General features: G+C 34.5%; 1 protein-coding gene across 1 annotated transcript in view; it reads left to right on the top strand.

Moving 5' to 3' along the window:
- Positions 1-27,478, top strand: part of Cdh19 (cadherin 19, type 2) — a 71,290-nt gene that overhangs the window by 15,782 nt on the left and 28,030 nt on the right. Inside the window, exons 3-7 of the mRNA XM_013018901.1 lie at positions 4,206-4,355; positions 5,701-5,783; positions 18,117-18,408; positions 21,677-21,971; positions 26,732-26,851. Coding sequence (XP_012874355.1) covers positions 4,206-4,355; positions 5,701-5,783; positions 18,117-18,408; positions 21,677-21,971; positions 26,732-26,851 — 940 coding nt within the window. The remainder of the gene's footprint in view (positions 1-4,205; positions 4,356-5,700; positions 5,784-18,116; positions 18,409-21,676; positions 21,972-26,731; positions 26,852-27,478) is intronic.

Genomic DNA, 27,478 nt, shown 5'->3' with positions numbered 1-27,478 from the left:
TCTGTCTCCTGAGTCTGTGGAACTACAGCCCTATGCCACTGGCAGCTGGCTTATTAAATTTAATCATAATTTTAAACAAATGCTCAAATTAAGGCTGCAAAAAACAACCCAAATTACAACTGAGGGGCAAAAATAAAAGAAATGTACTTGCAAATTTGATTAGGTCAGAAAAATGTGTAACCAAGGCACATATCAAGTGGAGAACTGGAGAAAGGCACAGATTTAAGAATTAAGGTTAATGAAGATCCTCCATTAGAACTTTAAGAGTATTCTCAACTGTTGTTCATGATGTGTTTGGACATATTTTCAGCTGTATGGGCTAATTAGGGAATTTTTTAAGATAATCATAGGTTTTAAATCTGATTGCATTTTTTCAGGTGGTGATGTTACTGTGTGGGTTATATTTATTGTCTTACAGCTAGATAAACACAGGCAAAGCACCATGCTGAGTGACTAATGTTTTAAATCTGAGTCCATTGCAATATATTTTCAGAGCAAAGGTGTGGATTTGGAAGTTCAAGGTGAATAAACATCATTAGCTTTACTAACGTAATTGTGTCTTTCAACTTCCAACCTCCAAGAACATTAGTATTAATCACTTTCTGAGCTTTGTATTTCACATAAAGAAATGAAGAACAACATGCAGGATGATATCAAGACAAAAGTTCTGAATATTTAAACTTCTTGGTGGGGAAGAACTTGAGGGAAAACCACACAGAGAAGTTCTGATACGTAGAGTCATGCTTGTATGTTCAAAGCGGTGTGTTTCCTAGCTATGTCTCAGAGGTAACCATGAGGTCTTTGAAATGCTGGAATTATTGCTTGATTTCTGAAAGCAGGATGATACACTGAGACTCATAGCAAAGTTATTTGGACAACATGAAAAGTAAGGTTGATTTAAGAATCTTGCTGAGTAGATTCATGAGCCAAAGCATGTATGAAAGTGTCTGTTTAAAATACTTTCCCTGAATCATGCCTCCTGGTTACTTAAGAGGGTACAACCTGAGGATTGCAGCTTGAAGCCAGCCCTGGAAGGAAAATCCATGAGATTATTATCTCCAATCAACACCTGTAAACTAGCAATAGAGCTGTGGCTCCATAAAAAAGTCAAAAAAAAGCTCAGGGGTAGTTCCTAATCCTTGAGTTTAAGCCCCATGACTGATTAAAAAAATCCCTTAGCATTTCCTCAGTTGCTCAAAATTGATTAAAAATAACATAATGAGCCCAGTTGGGCATGGGTGAGGAAGAGGGCTCCCCAGTCACAGCAGCTGTCAGTACTAGGGGGACGTCCTCACTGCTCACACACCTGTTCCCAAAGAAAATAAATTCTACTTATCCCCAAAAGATAAGATAATTAATGAATAGAATATTAAGGATACTTAGTGATCGTCTATAAAGATGCCAGAGGACAGAGTATATCTGTCAGTTTGGCTTCTGGATACAGTGGCACCTGATATTTTTAGGCAAATTTTAACTAAAAATTGTTTGCTGTTCAATTAAATACATCCATCATCATATAATCCACTTCCCAACAACTATTAGCTGAAATCTAACCTCTTTCCTATTATTTTTCTCTTAAAATGATTTAAAAAATTGACTTGCATATAGTCCTAGTTATAGCGTTGAAATTACAGACTTCCTCCTTACAATAATTGCATATTTAAAGTTTAAAATATTGCTTTAAATAAATTCATTATGGTTTAAAGAATTCCTCATATTTTAATCTATCTCTGATTTGATTCAAAAAAAATTGTAAAATCAGCTTCAAGGAAACCATAAAATGTTGTGTCTTTGATAATAAGTAACTGTTTTACAATTAAATGTATATATGGATATAAATAATACATAGATGTATATTTTATAGAAAATATTGGTTATGTAATTTACCACTTGTTACTCATTTTATTTGGTCTTGAGCATAAGTAACTCAATTAAAAACAAGTGGAAGACATAGAAATAGAGATATTTTGCCCCTTCAGAGATTTCTGTGCTTGTTTAAACTGGTAATTTTTAGGGTGTGTTCTTTCTAGTGGCAGAATTTTCTTACATAACTTTCTTCCTTTTTACCTCAAGCTGGTAAGTACTTATATTTTATTTTGGCTTGTTGTTTAGGGGGAAAAAAAGACAAGAGGAAAGAAATTACAGAGAATTAGCTCATACTACTTGCTCAACTGTGTGTGTTTCAATCCTAGAGTATGAGCGAACCTCACAGTGCCCTTATGATATTTTTGCACAAAGGCTCAGTGTTCAGGACTCTACTCAGAGAAGCAAAAATAGCATTCTGTAAGCAGTGACAAACTGACCGTGTTGTCCTCAGCATACAATGTCTGCACTCAGAGCAATGCTTGTTCAGAATTCCCTGAAGCTCACTAAAGAACTCTTCTTTACACTTTCTTGTGACTCTCATCAAAGTCTGAAGTTCAGTTTCTTCAGAGGCCCAGGAGCCTGCAACTAATCAAGGTAAGAAAACTGTGGCAACTCTTCATATTTTGCATTGTATACATAATTTCTTATTGACTAGATAGAAAAGAAGTTGACAAAGAAGTTGAGAAATGGTGGTTAGTTTGATCTTTGTAAGGAAACCATTCTTTAAAAAATAAAATGCAATGGAAATTTGTGAATTCAACTTCTTCTGAGAAAAGTGCTTGTGAGAACTAGTCTATTTTAAGACATTTAAAACTTACATTTGTTGGATGAATGGGTAGTTGTTATGATACTTCTTTCTCCAGGATTTTATTTTATATGTCATCATACACTTTGTTTTCTGAAGCCTTGAAATTGTGACATTTAGAATTGTGATTAAAGTTACTTAGAAGACAAATATTAATTTCTTAATAACTATTTTTCATAATAGAATTTTCAAGATCTTCAACACTAAACATTTTATTTAAAATAATTTATTTTTATATTAGCATGCAATTAACTTATTTTTTCTTATAATATGATTTTTGAATATGAAGCTTTCTATTTTCATTAAAATGCTTAAAATAGTTACATAATTCACATAAATAAAATAGATACATAGGTACATGTATATGAATGATACACAATAAAAAAGAGAACCATCTAATATAAAAAGGTCAAAAGAGTAAATTAAGAAAAATCCAAGATATGAAATATATCCAATTTTGTTTCAATCCTTTTGGTTTATTTAACTAAATGACTTATGATTTTATGATTTTTATGATTTTATGAATTTCAAACTAAATTTGCTAAAATACTCAGTACATTTAGGTAGGAAATAAAATCACATGCAATGAGCAACTATAAAAGTAGTCATACAGAACAGAAAATGTTTTCATTTCATAAATGTATACTTTAGCTCTAGGAATTTACTCTTTTTGAGTTTGTATCCCTGTAAGGAAGATGATATTTGGATTAAACAACTGCTGATTCAATAAGATTGCCTATGTACATATATAAGATGTGGGTTTATATAATAAATTCTCTATACTGTTAATAATAATATAGTATATACATATAACATATAATATATTGTCTTTCCACATGGATATATTCACTCTGATATAATAGAGACACAAATACACAGGAGCATGGCCCCTATACAGAGCCGAGTAAGCATCTCTAGTAGAAATCTAAGGTGACAGCCTTTGTTTTTTGTTTCTTGCTTTTTGTTTTGTGTTGGTTGTGGGGCCTGAACTCTGGGCCAGGATGCTGTCCCTCAGCTCCTTAGCTCAAGGCCAGCACTCTACCACTTAAGCCACAGCACTACTTCCAGCTTTTTCTGCTCATGTGTGGCTGAGGAACCGAACACAGGGCCTCATACGTGCAAGGCAAGCACTCTACCACTGAGCCACCTTCCCAGCCCTGGTGACATCCTTTCTAAAAGACAAGTGTGCAGGGGTATAAGAGAGGGGTGTAATTGATTTGAATACAGCAGTATGGAAATGTAATGATGAAAGCTTACCCTCATCCCTGTGTAACTGAAATAAACCAATTAAAAGCAAAAGAATTTCTGCTACGCGAAGGCAGTTTACAGATTTGGTAAATGAAGATTCGGTAACTGCAGTACATTACCGCATTGACCAGAAGGGTGTTTGATTCTTTCAAGAAAAAGCAAACTAGAGCACACTTCAGAGGGTGCTCCAAGCAACCCCCAGCTCCCCACTCCCCACAGGGACTCCAGCTGCTGGCAATAAGAGCTGTCATCCAGAACTTGTTGCAGATTAATTTCTTTTTCAAAGGTTCTATGCCCTCTTGAAAAAGCTGATAGAATCTACCAAGATGACGTGGTTCTCATTTTGCAGAATGCTCCAGAATTAGTGAAGCATGAATGTTTTTTTAGCAGAATTTCTCACATGAATTACCCGGTGGGAACAGTCAGAGCCATCACAGTGTGTGTTAAGATTGAAATAAAACTTTCAATTTTCAGAAACTCAACTTTGATATAGCAAATAAATTTGAAATGTAGCACAGTGACTAACAAAGAAGAGCAACAATACATATTTTCTCTGTCTTTTCATTCTAAGATTTTACCTGATAAACAGAATTCGTGCACTTGCAAGATGCAGTAAAACGGGAATCATTTCAGCACACCAGGCATTCCTTAAAAGAAGCCAGCTATTTTTCTCTATGTGAAAAATTTAGATATGCCATTTCTGTTGGAAATGTACAATCAGGGCATAAATCATAGAGGAGGAAATGCCTCTATTTTGGACCTTAAAATCAGATGATAGTTAATTTTTTCCAATGTTTACTGTTCATTTTAATCTTAAAAATCTTTAGTGACTTTCTTTGATAAACAAATACTATAGGATCTACAGACAAACATAAACTATCAGTAGAACACCGTAAAAGATAAAGAGAAAAAGATATAGATACATCTATGCAAATATTGAATTTGATGATCCTATTTGTCTGTAAGCAAATTCTAGACTAGTTGAGATCATTCTTGATGAGGTGAAGCAGACTGTAAACCCTTCTCTATGCAGAATGATAGAATAGAAATAGACTACAATGGCATTTTTCAGTTGGATATGAATGTATCTCACATAAGTACTACTCTTCTTTGTAATTACATAACAAAATGTTTCTTATTGGTAATTCTGTTCTCTCTTTAACTAGTGCTTGTACAGTGTGACAGCATGTCAGTGTTTGACTTCAAATTCATTGACTAACAAAAATAAGAATCTGTTTATATACCTGTATATGTACTTAGACTTGTCTATATATTTGTTTATTGATAGGTCATTCAAAATGTAGTTGTATATTCACTGGACAATTAACTGATTACTTTTTTATTAAAGTGTCCTATTATTTTATACAATGTGTACTTGATAAAGCTGCTAATATTAAATTTTGTCTCAATTATATTTAAATATTTAAAACTATCTGGTATTTTGTAGGTATGTGCACATTTGTGAAAAACTTGATCTGTGAATTTTTCAGGGAAATGTTCAAAAAACAGCACAAAATTCATCATATGGCTTTGATCAGAATGTGTGACATTTTTATTAGTGCATAATAATTGTGCCAAGTACTGTGTGTCACTGTAACATCTTAATACACACACATAACTGGCTGATTTTCTAGCTTTCATTCCCCTCTATGACCCTTTGCCTTCTCCTATTTTCTCTTCCTAATTTCCAATAAAGCACCTTTTATTCTCATCTCCTTTTATTTCTACCCTCTGAATTCCACATGTGAGGGAAAATAAGATATTTGTCTTCCTGATTCTAGCTTGTTTCACTTAACATGATGCAAACCAGTTCCACCCCATTTCTGGCACATGCTGCCATGTTATTCGTGATGGCAGAATCAAGGTCTGTTAGCATACATACGGCTTTCGACTTACACAACACTGAGGAACACTAAGGAAGATTCCATAATTTGGCTATTATGAAATGAAGAGTGTCATGATATAGACAGCTATGCTCACATCACAGCATCTCCACTGACTGATCTTTTGGGGCTATATGCCAAGAAGAGGTAGAGGTGTATGGTTGGATCATATGATAAGTCAGCTTGTAGTTTTTTGAGGAAATGTTATACTAATTTACATAAAGGCTGGGTTCAGTTATATTAACTGAATAAGAGTTCATCTTCTACCTTAACATTGCCAGAACTTATTCTTGGTTTCCATTCTTTGGAAATCTAGTTTTCCCAATACCACTTGCCATTGCCTTTTCCCCAGTGTAGTTCTGTGGCACCTTAATTGAGAATCAGATGATTGTAGCTGTTTGGTGTTTTTGTTTTTGTCCAGTCCTGGGACTTGCACTCAGGGCCTGAGCACTGTCTCTAAGCTTCTTTTGTTCAAGCTTATCACTCTACCACTTGAGCCACACCACGACTTCCACCTTTTTGTGTTTATGTGGTACTGAGGACTCAAACCCACGGCCTCATGTATGCTAGGCAAGCACTCTACCACTAAGCCACATTCCCAGCCCTGTAGCTGTGGGTTTTACTGACAAATCTTCTAGTCTATTCTATCCGTCAGCCTGTCTGATTTTGTGTCTGTGCCCTGCCATTTCTGCTCCTGTGGCTCTCCAGTATGGTTTTGACTCAGGGATTATGGCAATAATGCCAGGATTGTTGTTTATACTCAACCTTGGTTTAGGTAACAGTCTTTGTGCTTTCATATAATTTTGGAATTCATTCCCTCTATTCCAGCAAAGAATGCCAGTGGAATTTTGATGAGGATTCATTTGAATCTGTACATTTCCTTTGCTAGTATAGACATTATCACAAAATTAAGTCTGTCGTTTTATGAATGTAGGAATCTTTCTGCCTACTGATCTTTGCTTCATTTCCCCCTTCAGGACTATATGGCTCTTGTAGAGATCTTTTTACTTTTTTGGATAAATTTAGGCCTTGGTATTTCAATAATTTTCTGAGGCTTTTTGAAATATTATATTTCATTTTTTGCATTGAATTTTTATCAGTATAGTTAAATAACCTTTTATTTCCTATATGATGATTTTGTATCTTTATACTTTGTTGAAAATACTTCATGTGAAAACCTTCTGAGAGAATCTCCAGGTATTTTGAGGATAGGATCTATCTATCATCTGCAAAAGGGATAATGTGGCATTTTGTTATATGCATAATGATTTTTAAAGAAAATAATGAGGAGTTTTTTTACAGAAAATGTAATTCCTTTATACAGAGCATATAAAACTTTCTCTGCTCATATTTAAATGAGTTTGTAGTTCACACAATTTAAAATTTTGAGGAAAAAGAGACATTCATTCAGCAATCTATTTAGAATCCATCCAGATTTTACTTAATGCTTAATCATTGAAGGAGCTATGTTTATTGTACTGGGTATCAACTTCAACTTGAAGACATTTGAGACTTAGAGATTTATTGTGCTTCTTTTGTTATTCATTTTTTGTACCTCAAATTAAATATGTTCATGAATGTTTTCTTTCTTTAATTACTATTTTTAACTACACCAAATTCCTAAAGGCACATTTTACTGTTTCGTATATTAAAAGAATCAGAAAAAATATTCTATTTTTTGTACATATTTCCATTTGGAATCAAGGTGATATAACAAATTTTCTGTGTTAGGGAAGTCAGCTGTCTTCTCTGTTTGCATGTTAGATACAGTAAGTGGATGCAGCCACCTCCCTTACAAGACATAAGCTGTATTAGAGTAACCACTTAGCTCCCTCAGAAGCAGCAGCACAAAAGGTTCCCGGGAGACAGTGTTAGGTTTCCCCATTACTAAGTGCTCAGACATGGTGTGTTTTCCTCATGTGGTTGTCCAAATCAAGAAAAATAAGACTAAAGAATCATAACTCTTTGTACTTCTTGATTTTGATGGAGCAGATAGCACTTTTACTCAGTCTTCCTTACAGAATTGTTTAAATAGGGAAACAGGTGGACCAATTTCAACAATGAGATATATAAGATGCTATGTCGAAAAATGAGCTTTACGACTTTGGGAGGGGGTTGTGGAGATGGGAAGGAAGTGATGGTAGGGGAAAAGCAAATGAGGAGGCAACAATGCCTCGTTACCTTGCTCATGTAATTGTAACCTTCTGTACAGTATTTTCATAATAAAGAACTTATTAAAAGACAAACAAACAACTAGTCGCATAACACTGTCCAATTGCAAGAAAGCGATCTATAAAAATACAAGATTTCTATCACAGAGCATCTCCATTCTTATTAGAGGTAAGTGAAAATTTGTGAATTTGAGCTAAGCTTTTCTTTAGAGACATGAGGTTTCTGGAAAAGTAGGAAAATCTCTACAAGTTTCCTTTCATGTGGAATAAAAGTGTACTAAGCACCTTCTCTAAACGCATGTAAATTTTCTTTTGTTTTTTAATGCTTTCTCAATGGGGATGCACTCAGGTCCTGGCTTTTTAATTTGTCTCATGGATGGAGTCCCCTGCTAGCATTGCCTGGGCTGGCCTTGAGCCTCAGTCTCCCAACTTCATCCTCAGACATAGCTCGGGGCATTGGTGTGAGCCAACATGCCCAACTTGAATGTTTTTTAACATCTATTCACTTTGAGTTTAAAGTTCCTTATTCCTTACCTAAGCAAGCTCTTTTGACATCCAATCATCTCTTTTCTTTTATATTTTCACTTGACTTATTTATAATACTCCTTTCTGAAGATGAGAATTCATCTGTGTATTCCATTAATTCAATACAATAGATAGATAGCCTTGGATTCAGTCTATGAGAACATAGGACAGTAGTTTTAATGTCTTGAAGATCCTTTTATAAAACATTGGTGAAAAGATCAACATTACTGTAATGAAAATTAAATTGCAGTGCAACTACAATTGAAACAAAAATGATGTAACAAATTGAATATTAAACAGGATGTTGAAATGAATTAGAAGACAAAAAGTAATATTGATGCCTTAACATATTTACACAGAACATTTGAACAGTTTGTTTTTACTTTTTTCCATTTCCTAACACATTTTATGTTCTCTTTGTTACTGTAATTAAGTACACAGATAAGAATTTATATCAAGTTACACAAATATGGAGAAGCTTTTTGAAGTAAGTATTGTGGCAATACTAAATAGATCTTTGAGGAATTACTGTAAGGGTATTCTATGTTGTTTCTGAGATTAAGGGCAGGGGGCTGCAATTTGAATCTCTCTGTTGTCTTTTCCATACTTTTCTTTATAGAAAATTACTCAAGAGAAAAGGGGAAGAGTCTTTAACTACATCCCTAAGTAAATATCACCATCTCTCTGCCCCACAGCGTCCTGTTTCCCATGAGGTTTTGGAGTGATTGTTTCCCTCAAACATTCAAATCCTATTTTAATAATTTGGTGGAGTGAAACTTTTCCTCTTAATCAAGAAATATTTTAGAAACACATTTGAAGAGATTGTTTTTAAGGTTTATTAAAGCTTGGAAATTTCTTAGACATTACAAAATACAGATTTTTGCATGCATCATTTTGGCCAAACCTTCTCGATGATTTTCAAAAGATGGGGCCATTACATTAATTGCCATCTGCTTTGCTCCAAAAGAATTCAGGCTTAGTGGCAATCAGTATTTCAGCTTTACAACAGCCTTCAAAAATCCATTATATATTTTATAAGTTTTCACAGATGGAATAATTATCATTATGCAACCAAGAAGAGGTTATTGAAAGATAATTTCTAATTAGATTCAGTTTGGAATTGTGGAAGTGTATAGAATATAATATTTTTTCATTCCCAAATTCATGATTAGTCTCCTTTGAAACTGAGATGAACCTGAGTCACCCCAGAATTGTTTTGGGTTGAATTGTCCTAGTCCAAACATGATGACAGTTTAGGTAATCGTCACTTATTCATGTCAAGGGAAAAAAATAGCTTGCCCATGTATTAAACTAAATCTACCAAAGGCGTTTTTGAAGATTTTGTACATGCGTGTGTTGTTTTCAGAGTTGGCTGTATATTTCATATTTTGGCAACAGAAATTCTGGGGCCTCTACACTCACCTATCACTAATCGTCTATGAGATTGATTACAATGAATATAATATACATATAAATTGTGTCAGGCAAAATCTGAGTGCATCAAATCATCTGATAGATTTCTGGATGCACAGTAATATTTCCAAATTTCACATGATATGAGTTGAGGTGTCAGACATGGAGCTTTTTACCCAAGGTCAGACAATTGAGAAGGTGAAGAAGGAATTTCATTGTTCGGTGGTAATCTCAGCTCTACTGAGCTGCTTTTGGAAGAATATTTTCAACTCCTGACAGTTGGAGAACAACCCTAGAAAGGCATATAAATTATGTGCATGTATTTATTAATTATATGGATATAGAAACACAAATAATCATGCCAGGGAATTTCATCTATTATATTCCTTCCTATTCAAGATGGTGTCTAACTCATTCTTTTTTTCTACATTGTTCTTCAAACTTGTCCACACTTGCTTGCAATACTTTTTTTCTTAAAATAGGAGAATAATTTTGAATGCTTAATTCCAGCCCTTCATCTAACAAGATGATTTTGCATCACTACATTTAGTGGCTGAATGATAAGATGTTAGCATAAATTTCAAGTGTTTGATTTTCTTGAGTACTTTTCAACTGTGAGATAATTGTTTTTCTATCGTTTCCAAATAAGTAGATTCAGAGGATTGAGGAAAAAAATTTTTGAGAGATTATGGAAAGGATGGAAAGGTGGGATTAGAGGAATTAAGGAGTTAAGATGTTTATAGCCTATAGTTCCTAAACTGAAATCAGTCATATTATTCTACATATTTTTCACACTCATGTTCTCTGTTGGTAACTTTCCACACTCCAAACACAGTTTTTTTTAGTCCACATTTTTCCCCCACTGCTCAAGAATGCAGCTCAGACATCCAGCCTAGCAATGAAGCCACTTGTCCTGCATATCTGATGGAAAGACAGAAATAGACAACCGGAAGTCTGTGTGATGTCCAAGAGATTACAGCTCTAAGAATGGCATTTGGTCCTGTGTTACCGCAGCTGTGGCACAGGGCTCTTCTGTGACAGTCAAAATGTAAAGTACGGTGCAGGAGAGGTCAAACATAGGACAGAAAGGTCATTCACTTCCTTGGACTTTGAAATGAATGCTCTGGAGATAAGTTCTATCACAGTTTCTAGCCCAGAATATTGTGTCTTTCCCACTGACATGTGCAAGCTCTTTGCACACACACTTCTATTGGGATTTACTCCCATGTGTCTGAGAAAGTCACCACTGTGCCTGTGTGCTGTCACCCTGATTTCTAAGAGGTCACAAATAGGATTATGCTTCTATATTTATCCCATCCGCTTTTCTCAGCCTCACCTTTTATCTTCCCCCATACAGCCACCAAATACTTCATTCTGACTGATTCTTCCTTTTCACTTGATTCAAGTCTTCAGAAACGGGGAGAAAGTTGTCTGAAAAGAAGACCATGCAAAACATTTTACTATATGTACTTTCAAGAATGACTCATGAGTTAAATAAATAAAGCTCCTTCTAGATCTTTATACAGTGTAAATGAAATGGATGGAACATTAGTGACGGGTTCACAATGGTTGAAATCTATGCATTTCTTTTTCCATTCAGTAAAGCAAGGAAGTGAACTTTAGTCCAATTTTTACTCCTAACTAAATACTTGGCATTAGATAAGTCGTTCCAAGTTGCTGAATGTAATATTATATAATATGGTATAGTGCTTAAGATGAAAAATTCTCCTTACTACTCAATTCATATGATTTGTTTGGACAAGAATGATTGATGTTGTTTTTGATATAAACATATTAACATATTTATTATGTTAGTCACTATTTTACTATTTTTTCTTTTTGTTTTTATTCATTATGTACTTTGGAGTGCACAACATGCTACAACTTAATCATGAAACCCTAGTGTGCATACATAATAGTCACACTGCAATGAGACTAACCATCCTGAGACAGAGAATTAACATGTTTGATGCCCATATCAAAATATTCTTCAGGTACTAATGACTAAATTCCACTTGATAGGGAAAATATACTCAAGATAGCAAATGCAGGGCAGATATGCCACTGGAGGCGACAGCAGGACCATTTCACACAGAATTAGCTGTCAGCATTTTTCCTGAGTTACCTGGACTGTCCCGGAGTGGGCCTCAGCCAGCACTGCTGACAGCTGCCACCAGCCCTCAATCAGAACTGGATCAGCATTAGAAGTTTTTCCTTCCCCTAAACCACCTGGCCACAATACAATTAGATTTTTAAAATATAAAACAGTAAACAAAGCTGTCCTAGTCCATGGTGGATATAAATAATACCAGCCTTCATTCACATTTCTTGTAGATGTCATGTATACTTGAAGTTTAAAACAGGACATTCATATCTGTTTTGATACAGCTTAGAATTATATAACAATATTTAACTTTTTATTTTATTAAATATTTCAAATATAGATTGTATCATTATCACTGCTTGCCATATTTTAGAGTGAGGAAATTTTGATGAAAATTTTTGACCTTTGACTTTTAAACCAATTTCTCTTTCTACTGTCATGGTACTAACTGTAAAGAAGTTCTATTCAGTTTTTTATCCCAACACTTATTGTTCTACCAAAAAATCTTCATTCTCAATAATATCATAGGCCTTGCTTGACAATTTTGAAACAATATGTGAAAAGGTTATCATATGGCATTATAATATAATCTTTCTCTAGAATATTTTTTCAAGTTTATCCAATTTACAATTGTTTTCTAGTCTAGAATTCTAAGCATTTATTTAGGTAAGATGCCACTGCTGTTTTACAGAGTAATGGATTTTAAATATGGTATTTACCCAAAATATTCTTTTTTTACCCAAAGTATTCTTAAAGAATATTTCTCCAAAATTTCTATTTCATGAGTATTGTATACCATTTTGCTTTCTGCTCATTTTTATCAAGGACTGGAATTATTTGCTATTTTCCTACTTTGCTGATTTAAACATAGAATTGTTATTTTCATGATTTTTTAAAATCAAAACATAAAACTACAGCCTCATTATGTAGTCCTTCCTGATCAAGGAGCGAAAATCCCAAGACAGACTTGGCAAACTATTTGAGAGACACTATCTCCATCAAGAGTGGGAGATAGTGGATGACCCCTATTATGTGTGAGGCTCAGAACAGGATGGATATGGTTTAAGACTAGCACACAGATAAAAATGTTTTTGAAACATTAGAAACAACTAGACATGATGCTACCAGTCTGTTTTCTAATAAGCATAAACAGAGAAATCACTCTCCAGTCAGACCTGAGCTTCAAAGCAAAACACTATCTCAAACTAAAGCCTGGGAATAGAGAAAAGAGGTAGAGCACCTGCCTAGCTAGCATAAGGTCCCAAATGCAACATTAGAACTTCACCCAAACACAGTGTGTATTTTAAATGCAAATAAGAAACCCAATGGATAGTGAAAAACAAAAAAAATCTATACTTGGCCATAATTAATTAAACAAGACACTAAACATTCACACAGTGAGACCACAGGAGGATATTCTTAGGAGAGGATCACAGGGGCTCAATAGCTGTGTGCATATGATCATATAAAAGGATGCTTATCAAAATGCACTCCAAGAAATGAACACAAGAGGTTTATTTTTATTGTAGAGTGTGGTGATTATTTTATTTGGTTTATTCCTTGTGTCCCTGAAATGGTGGGACCAAGGGTGAAACAATTCAGCAGTGACGTTTACACAGATACTATGCTGGAAATAAAGTATGCAACTTGGAGGGGAGGTGGGTTGGGAAGGTAAAAGCTGGGAGAAAATGAGGGAGGGGTAGCACTGTTCAAAGAGAAATGTACTCATTATGTAAATATAACCACTCTGTTACATCTCCTTTACAGACTAAAAACTTAAAAAAGAAATAACATAATGATCGCCCCAAATATTTGTGATTCATTTTCAACAATTGTTATCAAGTTACTGCCACAAGGCTTTTGTCTAATTTCTAATGTTATTGTGAAATATTTTAAAGCATAGTTCATGCATTATGCTATTTCCTATGTATTTCCTATGTGTTTTCTATGAAACATAATAAGTTTGTTTTTTAATAAGAATTTCTAAAGGAAACTCTAAGAAATATCAAAACTAGTCATATATTATAATTATTATCATAGTGCTCTGGAACAAAAGAATCCACAAGAAGGAGGATGGGCCCAGGCCGGCCTGGGTTTGAAGGAAAAGCTACCTCATTAGCCACATAACTTAAGTTGTAGAGGGCTTGCCCTCAAGTTCAATTTTCAGTACCAATATCAAATCAATTCCTATCTCTGTCTGTGTCTCTATATACATTCTCTTGTTTCACTGAAATATTTGCTAATCTCGGCATGTAAAACCAATATACAATCAAGATTACGTGTGTGTGTGTGTGTGTGTGTGTGTGTGTGTGTGTGTGTGTGTATGCCAGTATCAGGACTTGAACTCAGACCTGTGTGTTTTTTGCTCTGGGATAGTGTTTTACCAATTGAAGGACATTTCCTCTATTGCTATTTCTTGTCTAATCAGAAATAATACCTCACAGACATTCTTCCCCAGGCTGGCTTCCAACTTTAATCCTCAGATCTCAGCCTCCTTATTGCCTAGGGTTACAGGTGCGAGCCACTGACTTCCAGCTTGTTATTGTTTCTGATTCCACAATTTCCCCTTATTTTTTAACATATACTTTGGTAATTATATTAATTCATACTTCCATATTCTATCCCTGTTTTCTTGAAGGATCTTATTAATTCTTCCTATTATGTTTGCTGGTGTTAAAATCTTGCATAGAAGAGTTCACCTGCCTTCTGTAAATGTTGCTTTTGGTGCCATCCTTGGACTCTGCTACCAGCAGTTCTGAACACTTTATCTAGCAGGACTGAGAAATGTTGCCCTGCCTACACCAGAGTTGGGGCAGAGTTCTACCCGAACTGTCTCTGAAGGGAAGCACAAGGGAGGACAATAGGTCCTTCTACCTGACCATGCTCTTGCCTTGATTAAATCCTCAGTCTCAGGACACTGATGGATAGATGTGTTGGGAGTCTTTAACATGTCTTTCTTAAGTCCTTCTTCTAGGGACGCCTTGTTAGGAGAGAAATGGAAAACTGTGCATTTTCTATTAGAACAACATCCTTTATCCCACTCACATGTACACGCACGCACGGACACACACATGCACACACATGCACACATGTAGACTTCTTTTTTTTGGGGGGGATCCAGTCGTGGGGCCTGAACTCTGGGCCTGAGCGCTGTCCCTCAGGTCTTCAGCTCAAGGCTAGCGCGATACCACTTGAGCCACAGCGCCACTTCCAGCTTTTTTCTTATGTGGTGCTGAGGAATCGAACCCAGGGTCTCAGGCATGCAAGGCAAGCGCTCTACCACTGAGCCACCATCCCAGCCCCACATGTAGACTTCTTAATCCATGGACATGTCTGAGTTCTTCAAGGCCAGGGATCTCCCACAATGACATGAACGCGTTTTGTTGATCTACTCGACTTTTGAATACTGTGCTACCCTTTGGAACAAAGTAACATGGGGTTGTCAGAGAGATTGATATGTATGTTACAGCAGACGGAATTCTTGCATTTCAGTCTTCCATTAGTCTAGCTTTTCCAATGCTTACCCACTAAGCTCTTCTTCTCAGCTCCATTCTTAAAAAAGTTACTCTGATCAGTTGATAAAATACGGCTTAGCATTAAGCTCCTTTGTATTTTTCTTTTACTTTGGCTATTTGACAAAGTAAATTTATAAGGACTTGTAGTTTCCATTATGTGGGATAAGCAATCTGATCTTGTCTTTACTTTGTTATTCTCTCTAAAGCATCTCAGTTCTGTGAGTATATTTAAGATTCCCTCTTTGATACGTTTTCAATAATTTGACCTTGATGCCCCTTGAAATTATTTATCATATATGTGCTGGAATTTGTGAACATGTTTGGCTTTGCGGTTTTCTAAATATTGCCATGTCTAAAGTTTGTGAGATATCTGAGTATGTATATATATACACATATATACATACATATATATGTATATAAAAAACGATGTCTGAAGTTATAACACAACTCACTGAAGCTTAATGAAGCTTACTAATGAAGTTTACTTTTTAAAATGTTTCCATCCTTCACTTTGCATTTAATATTTTTTAAAAATTTATATGTATTTCATTTTATTAGGATTTTTCTAGGCAATGAATCCTGTTTTAAGCATACACAATTCATTTCTATTCATAAACATTTATACTTCTCCAGAAGTCTGGTTAAAATAGTTTCAATCTTTATTTTTAAAAATTTCTATACTTGGTATATTCAATATTTTTCTCATTTCTTAAACATAGAGAAATGGCATTTTAGTGTCCCTAAATTGTCTGGCAGTTTCAATCAAGTAAGTTCTGAGTCAGCAGGGAATATGCAGCAAGACCTTGCCTTAAAAGTATGAAACACACAAATAATTCACTAATTATAGGAGTTAGCAGCAATGAAAGTATTCACTAAACTATCAAAGTACATTTTAATTCCCTCTCCAGTTGTTAGTTTTTTTTTTACTTTTTTCAGAAAATCGTACATGAGCAAGGGCAATTATTCACCAGCTATGGAAATATGCATTTTTAATGATATCTAAACACTTGGCATTCTATGAACTTCTAATATTCAACCTAAGTCTGAATATCTTCCTGAATTATCACCTCAGGTTGAATTTCTTCATTGACCTTCCTTAAAGGAACTAGTCACAAAAAGTACCTCTGCTTGAGGAGACTAAAGAGGCCACCCAGAATCTCTGTGTTCTTTCTTAATTAGGTGTTTTTAACAACCCTTTATAACAAGGGCAAAAGACCTCAAAATCCTCCCCGGAGCTGTTCAAAGACATGTGCAGAATATTCAAAACAAGATCTTGTAGAAAAAACTTCTTGGCTGCTAATGGCTTCCTTGATGACTATATTATATTCAGCATTTCCTTTAGGTCTCAATAATTTGTTTTGCATCCTGTGAGACAAAGAAATAAACTCAGTTTGGTATCAGGGAAGCTCTAAACAGATGTGGTAGAAGATAACTTACGCAGTTACAATTGGTGGGGCGTGGATTACCAGCTGTGGTGGAGACAGTTGTGGAAATGAGGCTGAGCTAAAGGGGGGTTCTCAATCATTTCCATTCTCTTTTTCTGTAAGCTATTTTTTATTATCTTCAAGTACTTGTAAAATGGAGTCGTTGCTATTCAATAAAGCAATTTATGAGTACGATGTATCCTGATCGATGTCACCCCTTTCAATATCCTCACCTTCTTTCCCACCTCACCCCTCCTCTCCTTTTCATCATGTTGTAGGCTGTACGTTAAATTTTTTGCTTCATTCTCCCTCTTCATTCATTTACGACCCTCCACTTGACTCCATCCCCACCCATATCAAGTACCCATTTCCATTCCTTGGCATAATAAGAGCTTCTCAACCTCAGTCAGTAGGCTGAGATTCTTGTTTTAATACTTTAAACGCTAATGGACACTCTTCAGACCAACCTTACATGTGATAAGATTTGACTGGGCAGTAATGCTTAGTATTTTTCATCTAAAAACATCCCTACAAGTTGAGAAGAGAGGAACTACTTCCTCATCTTTGCAAACTATCAAAGAGTAAATCGCTTGCATGGGCATGTAATCAGAATATTTTATAGCACCAATCAAGTGCATTACTAAGTCTCTCAGGTTTTAAGCGGATTCATTTTGTAATTTTGTGTATGTAATTAACTACATAAAATAGCCTAGACTGAGAATGTAAACTTATTTCTATTGCGTTAAAGAGGAGAAATAATGATTGTTTTTCCTCTTGTACTGATGAGGATTTTAATCAGTTGGTGTGAGTTTTCAAGAATTGTCAAGAGAGAGTAAGCACATTAAACAATTAAACAAGTTAAAAACATTAAAAAAAAACTCCTTCAGTATCAGCTGTCAATCTAGGACATTAAGTAACTTTGAAAACTTCAGAGAAAATCATGATATGGTTTAAATCAGATGGTGTCTGAGTAGATATTTATAATTATCCTCACGAAATTACTGCTGAGCTACAAAATGTAAACAACTAAGTTAATTGGACGTAAATTAAATGTATCTTTTATCCCGTTTATCTCAGTTGCAAAAGTTGTAACTTGTCTTCAGCAATCGTGTGAGAAAATGTGATTTCATAACTCAGTTTTCTTTTGTTTCCTATGCTTTAGGAATATCAAAGACACGTGCAGGAGCCTAAAGGAATTTAGTTTTCCTGGTGCAACATCTCCTCTCCCTGAAGAGGGCCAGCTCCCATCCAGAGGGGAGAGAATGAAGACCGTGGCATGGCTGGCTTTCGTGCTGGGTTTTCCTTTCCTGTGCTCTTGTCTTACAGCCTGGGAGAACGCGGGAACTGAGAGGGAGGAGCAGGAAAGGGGGTCTCACTTGAGAGTGAAGCGCGGCTGGGTGTGGAGCCACTTTTCCGTCCCGGAAGAAATGAACACGAGTCATCACATTGGACGGGTATTTATTTCCCCCAAAGGTTATAGTTATCTTATTGTCACCTAAACCTGTTTTTCGGGGATTTCCGGGGTTTGATGACTTCTGTACTGACTGGAGAAACGATGAGGCTCCCACACAGCAAGGATTATTTGGGATTCTGCGAACAACTTCCAACACTTTTGTTTTTCACATTTCACTTTAGGCTCCTGCAGGAAAACGGGGGCTTTCCTTGTCGGTATTTATATATTTAGCGAGCTAGTAAGGTGAAGGGTCAAAGGAGCTCTCCAGTCAAGGATCATTGACCAATGCACTTAGCCTACTGGCATGTTGTGTTAGGCTAATTAGAAGATAGTTTATCCTCTTCAGATTAATACTCTCCTTTTAAAGCTGATGTTTCAGAACCATTCTTAACTTCATTTTATTAAATAAATTTTTATTGTGAAAATACTGTGCAGCAGGGGTACAGTTACATGAGCAAGGTAATGAGTACACTTCTTATCAAGCATTCTTGCCTCCTCCTTTGTTTTTCCCTTACCATCCCTTCCCTCCCACCTCCTCAACTCCCCTCCTCCACCTAAATTATAAAGCCTAAATTATAAAGTTGGTTTTTCAACATAGTGTCTTGTATGGGTCCACCTGTATCCCTATTTAAACATTTTGTTTTCCCTTCCCCAAATTATACCAACATCAAATACAGTGAAAACAGGGATATACAAAGCAACAACAACAAAAAATCACATGGTACCTTATAAATATGTTAGAAACAATAGCAAGAAAGAAAAAGAAACCACTTGTGTCCCCATCTTGGGGTTCATTTTTTTCAATAGGGTTTATTTGCTTCTTGTTTTAAGAATGTTTCTTTTTAAAAATAATGTATTGTTATTATAAAGATGATTGACGGGACTGCAATTACATGAGTCAGGTAATGAGCCGCTTCCTTTCATCCAGTGTCATCTGTTCTCTCATTCTCTCTCGGTCCCTCCCTCCTGTCTCCACCTACCTGTTGTATGTATCCCTCATTTTCTTGAGTGTCCAGTGAGCCCCACTGCTGCACCTTTCCACCCCCTTTCCCTGAAGTTCTCCCAATTCTCCCCAGCCTCTCCCAAACATACATTTGAATACACCACACATAAAAAAAAAGAAGACAGAATCATCAAAAAATAAAAATTAAAAGAGAGAGAGAGAGATCTCTTGTTTCCATATCTTGGAGCTCCTTATTTATATAAATATATATCTATATATGTTTATATATATATATATATATATATATCTGTTGATTAGTGAAGATGAAGTGCAAGGAATAAATAACTTCAATTTCTAATTCTATCATTTTTCTTAATCAGACAGAACATCTCCTGTTTTTGGCTAGGGGTTTATTATTATTTTGCCAAACATAGGTAATTACAATGCCAGGTACTTTTCTGTGAAGCTTTTGTCTAGATGAATGTACTGAAATAGGTTTAGCTGGTATTAAAATTTAATTGGGTCCAAAGAGTAAAGCAAACGAATATACTTGTTTTCTTCTTGATTCTGGCAAGTTTCTGTTAATGTAGTTATTCACCCAATCCACCAGCCACTATGAGCACAATCCCATTTACTCGATGATTATCTTGGAATCTTAGGCAAACAGATTTTAAAAATGTGTGTGTGTGTGTGTGTGTGTGTGTGTAATTGCCTGCTATAAATAATATCACTCTTTTTAGTTTTTACCTTGTGTGGAGGCAAATCAAATGCTTGGTAGCATAAATGAGTGCCGACTCTATTATTATACAAAAATATTGAGGAAAAGACTTCAAGAGATTTTTTTCCTGATAAACCAGCTCATGTGGCTTATATGATATTCAAATAACTGCTTAAGAACAAGTGTAAAGGATGTTTTCATGCCTATAATTAACTAGAGAGGATAAATGTAGCTGATATAAAGCACATAACTCTTCAAAATGAACTGTTAAGTACAATGAAGTAAATATTGGATTTTTTTGGGCAGACAGATAAGCTGCTGAGCTGTGGAAATAAGGTCGAGTGCAAGCATGGTAAATTTCAAAATATATATACCAGAGGGTAGGAAATCCCAAGTTGTTAAACTGTAACAATTCTGATGCAAAAGCACAAGTAAACATTTTGTTTTTCTTTTCTCAAATAAATCCCAGCTATTCAAAACATCCAACTCATTGTTGTTTTGAAATTGTATCATAAATAGCCTAAGTAAATTTATTCTAAACTATTATTAAATTTAATATTTCATACTACTATTGAAAAGCTTCTCAAATGGTATTAGTATGATATGACTTGGAAGTGTGAATCATTCATTGTGCACTTGGTGTACTGACTGAATGCCTATTTAATTTCATCAATTTCTTAACATCATATATAGAAAATTCCTTCAAGGAATAAATAATTAAGGTTTATCAAACTGAACCAATTCAGTAGTGATACTCACTAAAGATTATGTCAGAAATATTTTTATATATAAATTTAAGTTTTAAATAATTCCTGAATTCTCTGAATACTGAATAAAATGAACCTACATATAATTGAGAATTAAACAGAAGAGAATACATTTTATAGCTAAAAGTCAAAGTTTAAACTTTGGTCTTAATCATAAGCAAGACATAATCTAGAATTAGATATACCAGATACCAAAGCATAAATCTACAGGAATTTGTGCCTTTGAGAAAGTTATAATTTTTCATGGAATAAGCCATATCTCCTAATATGATTATTTTAAAAATGAAAATGTCAATTTGTACATAAAAATGCATGCAATAAATAGCTAAAGATTTGTTGAGATAATCATTTGCTCATCATGTTCCTTGACTTTCTTCCTGTTTTTGTTTCCTGTGTATTTTCAGCCAAGACACAGAACATCCATTGTTTAAATATACAAATAACTTTTTGTCCCAGCTTTTCTCTAGGCCCCAAATGAACACAAGTATATAAGAATATGGCTCCAGTATTTAAGACTGATGTCACAAAACACATTCCAATGAAATACATTGTACATCATTACAACTGTGTATTGTTAAGGATTGTTTTTCAATTACTATATGACTTCATTAGAATTACCTGTTCACAATCATAAAAACCTATGCAAGTCTCCCTATTGAAATTTAACTCTCAGTATCCCATTTGATGGTAATAGTGATTTTGAAATAAATATCTTCAGCTAAACATTTTCTGGGCTTTTGAACATGGGGAATGATGAAGACACATGAAAACCAAACAATTAAGACTTGGCTTGCCTTTACACCAAATCCAGAAACTCAATCGCTTCTCTTTGCATTTGCAGCTAAGGTCTGACTTAGACAATGGAAACAACTCTTTCCTGTACAAGCTTTCAGGGGCTGGAGCTGGAAGTATTTTTGTCATTGATGAAAGAACAGGTGATGTTTATGCCAAGCAGAGGCTTGACAGGGAGGAACGGTCCCTCTATAGGCTGAAAGCCCAGGTAATAGACACCACCACCGGAAAGGCTGTGGAACCTGAGTCTGAATTTGTCATCAGCGTATTGGATATCAATGACAATGAACCAAAGTTCCTAGATGAACCATATGAGGCCACTGTACCCGAGATGTCTCCAGAAGGTACTGCATATTCATTTACATCACAGATAGTAGCTTGGACAACACGTTTGAAATTTTGAGTCCATGTTATATGGGTTAGGAACTACACGAGCACCTACAAATCTGTTCAAGCAAAGAATTTGCGAAAGTGGATGATGTAGTAAAATTATATTAATTAAGCATGTTATTAAATTTTATCTCAGACTTGAAAGCAAATCAAAGCTTAGATCTCTTTTTTATTTGAACAACTGATAAAATTCTACAAGATCTGTACATAAAAATAGGGAAATGCAGTCATTATCAGAGCCGTTGTATGCATCCAAACCACAGAATAGGCCAGGTACGGAGGCTTTCACTTGCCACCCTTGCTACTCTTGATGCTGAGATAAAAAGAATCAAGGTTAGAAGCCAGCTCAGAGCAGAAGAGTTCTCAAGATTAAGAGTTCTCTTATTAATGAAAAAAAATGTTGGGCTGGAGGTGTGGCTCAAGTAATTGAAAACCAAGTGTGAGTGAAAAATGTGAGCAAGAGCAAAAGGCCCTGAGTTCAAAGTTCATTACCTGCATAGCAAAGAAAAGAGAGAAAGAAGCAAAAGGGGGGGAGGAAAGAAGAAGGAAGGAGGAAGGAAGGAAGGAAGAAGAGAGGAGAGAGGGAGGGAGGGAGGAAAAGAAAAGGAAGGAAAAGAAAAGAAAGAAATGTGGGATATAAAACTCCCAAATCTAACAAGCATTGAACACTTTTGTACAGCTGCATTTATTTCGTTTCTTTTCAGCTCTTATGTTGCTGTCATTAATCATTTAAATGTCATACATATAGATGATACTAATTTTGTAAGATATAATAATTGACTGTCTTGAAAATCAGAGATGCATTTGCACTAAGGAAACAGTCATGGTTATGCAAAAGTCTTTTTCCCACTTGGTAAAAAAAAATGATAGGACACTTTAGTTCCAAAATATTTTATCTTGACAACCTAATATTATGTATCAATATCATCTTAAATTTTGCCAACATGCTTTAAGATTGCATTACCTAGATATCTGATTTGTTATCCAATGATTCTAAAAATTCATATTGAATTATGTATTTGCCTGTTTTTTCCACTTTCTGATATCCAGGTAGGAATTTCAAGATGCCACTGTATAGAAATTCACTCTTTATTTAGACCATGGGCAAATTTAGCTGTGCACCCTGAATCAAAACTAATTATCATCAGATATGAAAAATGTTTAAAAAAATCCAGTGTCATTAGCTGTGTCAGGAAATAGTTCTGTGCTTTTCCTCTTCCTGTTAACCTTCCTCTGCTCATTCTTCCCCGCTCCTTCTGCATATTTTTGTATGCCTCTATTTTCATCTCTATTCTTCTTATCCTCATCCTGGTTCCAGCAAGCATACTTTCATCATAATAGGTACTAAACATTTTTCATTGAATATCAGAATGGAGTTATAAAAACAAATGGCCATTATATTCTAGTATTTAGTATTAAATGAACAAGTGAGAAATAGCTAACTGTAAAAATGTGATAATAATTGATAAGGTACGAAATACAACTGCGAAGTAACAGCAGATATGATGGTGATTAATTGCGTAGGGAAACAGGGCACATTTTAAGAGATGAACTGTGAAGAAAGCAATCCAGAGCAGCCAGCTTCGTTTTAGAGTGGCTTTACTGAATTATTTTTGATACACTATTTATAATTATGTAGGAGTCTCAACGAGATATTTTTGTCTCTGTACACACTCTTGTATTATATATACATTGGTTTACATATAATTTAGGGAATGCTGATTGCCTCTATATTTGAAATGTATTTGCTTCCAAACATGAACTCTAAAATGAATGGAGAAATAATATTGTGTTCCCAATTACCGTTCTGGGTAACAAAGCTTTTTTTTTTTTTTCTTCATGCAAAACTACATGACACATTAGACCAGGAGACACAGGGTTCCTGGGAAGAGCATGATGATTAAATAAGGGAGCGAAGGGAGACACAGAGGGATGGAATCACTGCAGAAGAATTAAAACAGGTTGGGAGAAACTTAGTATCAATGTGAATTACAGAATGGTTCTACTGGAGTGAGCTGAGTTATTCCTGACCGCAGGGTTTGCAGATTCATTGCTAAATAGTGACTCATAATTCTCACTTTTGTCAATTAAAGTATGCAGTCATTTTATGCACTTTAATGGTGCCTAAACAATACTCTAATAACTAGGTAGCTCTCTCTTTCTTGATAATAATTTTGCCTATATTTTATTATTCATATATATAGCACCTATTATATATATTATCTTGGTATAATAACAAAGAAGGCATCAAAATAAAGTTAGTACATTGTCTAATAATTAACTCAACCTCCATTGCCAGTAAAAAGCCACAGTTCTGCAGAGAAGCATTTTGACATAAACACTGAACACTGATTTCAAGATGACACTTGAAATCTAGGCACAGATAATGTGTCTGGACAGCTCAGAGAAATTCCTGGTATAATTGGGTTATTTATAGTTTAACATTAGTCAATTTGTATATGAAACAATGATATTAAGTAAATATTTATAATTAACTTATTGTGGATGATAATTGGTATTGGTATCATTTATGTATTATGTATATGAAATAAAAAGTTAAAAGGCTGCTCTTAAAATTTAATTTTAGATTTTTCTGCCTATAGAAAATAAGGAGGAAAGATTGTTACTATCTTCTCTCAGCTCACTTATTGGTGCTTTACTTGATAGATACTATTCTTAAACTTTCTCATAGTAGAAGCATACCTCATTTCAATATTATGTCTACCATTTCTTATGCTTAAATGAATCATTTTACTTACCATCAACTTCAGAATGTTTTTATCAGAGAGACTTCATGAGTTAAAAAGACATTACAGATTTGAGTGCAGATGTAGTTGATTATACTGAAATTTATAATTATTAGGGAAATATGTCAGATTATCTATTTCACTGTTTAGAGACAGACAGAAATTTTGAGTGAATAATATTTATCATCAATTTAATAATACCATCATGTTACAGGAGAGTGATCAAATATATTAAATGCACACAAATTCAAATAACTTCAATTATTTCTCAGGAAATTACAAAGGGTTTACTTGAAATTCTTTATGTTTTAAAATTAGTTGCTAGTCATCCACCTTAACCACTTAGATGAGAGGCTTGGAAGGGGAAACACTGATCAAGATACATTGTGTACAAGGACTGCTTTATTAAGCACAACTCCTTTGAACAACTACTTGAAAATAATAAAATGATATCGAAAGTAAGGTGCCATAAAATTAGTTTCTAATATTTTTATATCTTAGACACATGAAGAGAAGAAGCTTGAATAAGTTGTTATTTCCAGGTTGTCGGAATATATTGTTAGTTTTCTTATATGCGGTTAAATTGGTTTAGCTTAGATTCTAAAATCTCAGATTTTTAAAAGGAGAAGTATAAATGATACAACACAAAAATAATAACATTGACCTCATTTTCAGGTGGTTGTGGTCAGACAAACAAAAAATAATTGGGAAAATAGTTTTCAGAATTAAGGTGAAAAATTTGAAAATATCAATTTCCTGAGTTTCACTTGGATATTCTAGGTTGTATGGTAATTGTCTTTCAAATGTAAATGAAGTAACCATGGGTCAGTTCAGTATTTCCTGCTTAACCAACAGCCTTAATGCTAATAAAATTCAGTCTCACTGTGAAGCTAATTAGAGAAACTTATCTAACTATATCTAGAAATATGACCACTTAATTATCTAAAGAAACATATACATATTTTATGTTTGCCAAAATCACAAATTTAGGGTGTGTATAATATTTAACCTATTGTGCTTTAAATTTGAACAAAACATCTCAAAGAATTTATTCTTTATTCATAAAACCAGTGACATTTAGGTTTAAGTAGCATTCTTATCAGAAGATTTATATCTTAACTTGAAGGAAATCTTGTTAACCTTTATACTACTGAATTAAAAATCAAGAAAATATTACATTCTAAAATAAATGAGCCACCTTGAAATCTTTTGTTTGAATCTCACCATTCAAACAATAAACTGGAATGTTCAATGGTACATTTCAGCATTGAGTCCTAAATGTAAGCTTTAATTACACAATGTCCATGCTCTGGGTGACTTTCTTCTCACCTGACTGGTATCCAAAGCAGTAGTCATTTAAAAACCTATCCCTCTTTTATGTTTATGTGTTTGGGCATTTTTCTTGATCACAGGGAATAAAACATTCTATGAGAGATGAGACAACAGTGTCTAGCAAGGTTTTCTTACCATTGTTGAATTTAACATGTGAATGAGAATCATTCAGGCTGCTTTAAAACAGTAGCTAGTTCACCATTTATGTTTCATTGTAATGTTTCATTTGTATCAAAAGAAGGAAGAAGCATAACATAATGGCAATTTGCAAAGAAATTAACCGATGTCTTCCACTAAAGTGCTTGGCACAAGTTTACACCCTATCTGTGTCTTTTTAATGAGGTTTACCTATGCCATGTGACTGTATGAAACTTGCTAAAAAAGAAAGTGTAACAGATAGCTTTAAAGATTCAGGCACTGAGGAGAAAGCTATAATTAGTCATTTAAATGTCCGCGTGGATAAACGTCTCTCAAGTGCAATGTATTCAACTAATGTTAGCATACATGCATCAGTATTTCATAAATAGCGGTAACTTAGGAGATTGTGATAGGTCATTGTGTCCAGTAAAGAGAGCAGGAATCCTTTGCTTACAAATTAAGTTTTAATTTCCTGATAATGTGTGTTTGCTGCTCAGGAACATTTGTCATCCGAGTGACCGCAAGTGATGCAGATGACCCTGGTACTGGCAATAATGCACGCCTCCTGTACAGCCTGCTTCAGGGCCAAGCATACTTCTCTACTGAGCCAACAACAGGTATCTCTGAATAAAACAAAGTGCAATACGACATGTGGTGGTTCAAGAAATAAATGCATTTTTTTGTAAATTACATGCAGTTTTTAAACTGGTTTTCTAAAGTTAGGGCACACATGTGGTATAAAACTCATGTCAGAATTCTTAGTAATGTGCTTGACTAAAAGACAGACAAGTCAATTTAAACATGTGAAGAAAAGACATAGGGATTTGGCAAAAAGTGTTCTTGGAAAAATCTGTAAACATGTAAAAAGCCTTTAATGTCAACTATCATCTGGGAAGAAAAATCCTACAGAGAACTATTGTTGCAACATGATGGATTAAATATAAGGTTGAATTAAGTGTATTTAGGACAAACGATTTTAGAAAGTTCAGTATTGTAGTATTTTTAGTCATATTATACTTGATTTAATTCTTTTTAGCCACAGCTTCATCCATTTGGACTAACTAGTTGGATGTGTCCTGAACTATTTAGAATATATATATATATATATATATATTATGCTTATATACATATATCTATATATGTATATATATATATATACTATATATAGTATGTATATATGTAGTATATATTTATAGGTATATATGTGATTTAATTGAAAAATATTTTAAAATGTTTTTGTGTTC

Source organism: Dipodomys ordii, unplaced genomic scaffold (genome assembly GCF_000151885.1).
Source record: "Dipodomys ordii isolate 6190 unplaced genomic scaffold, Dord_2.0 Scaffold43, whole genome shotgun sequence".
NCBI lineage: Eukaryota > Metazoa > Chordata > Mammalia > Rodentia > Heteromyidae > Dipodomys > Dipodomys ordii.
The sequence above is the reverse complement of the archived record's forward strand: the minus strand, read 5'-3'. Positions and strand labels throughout refer to the sequence as shown.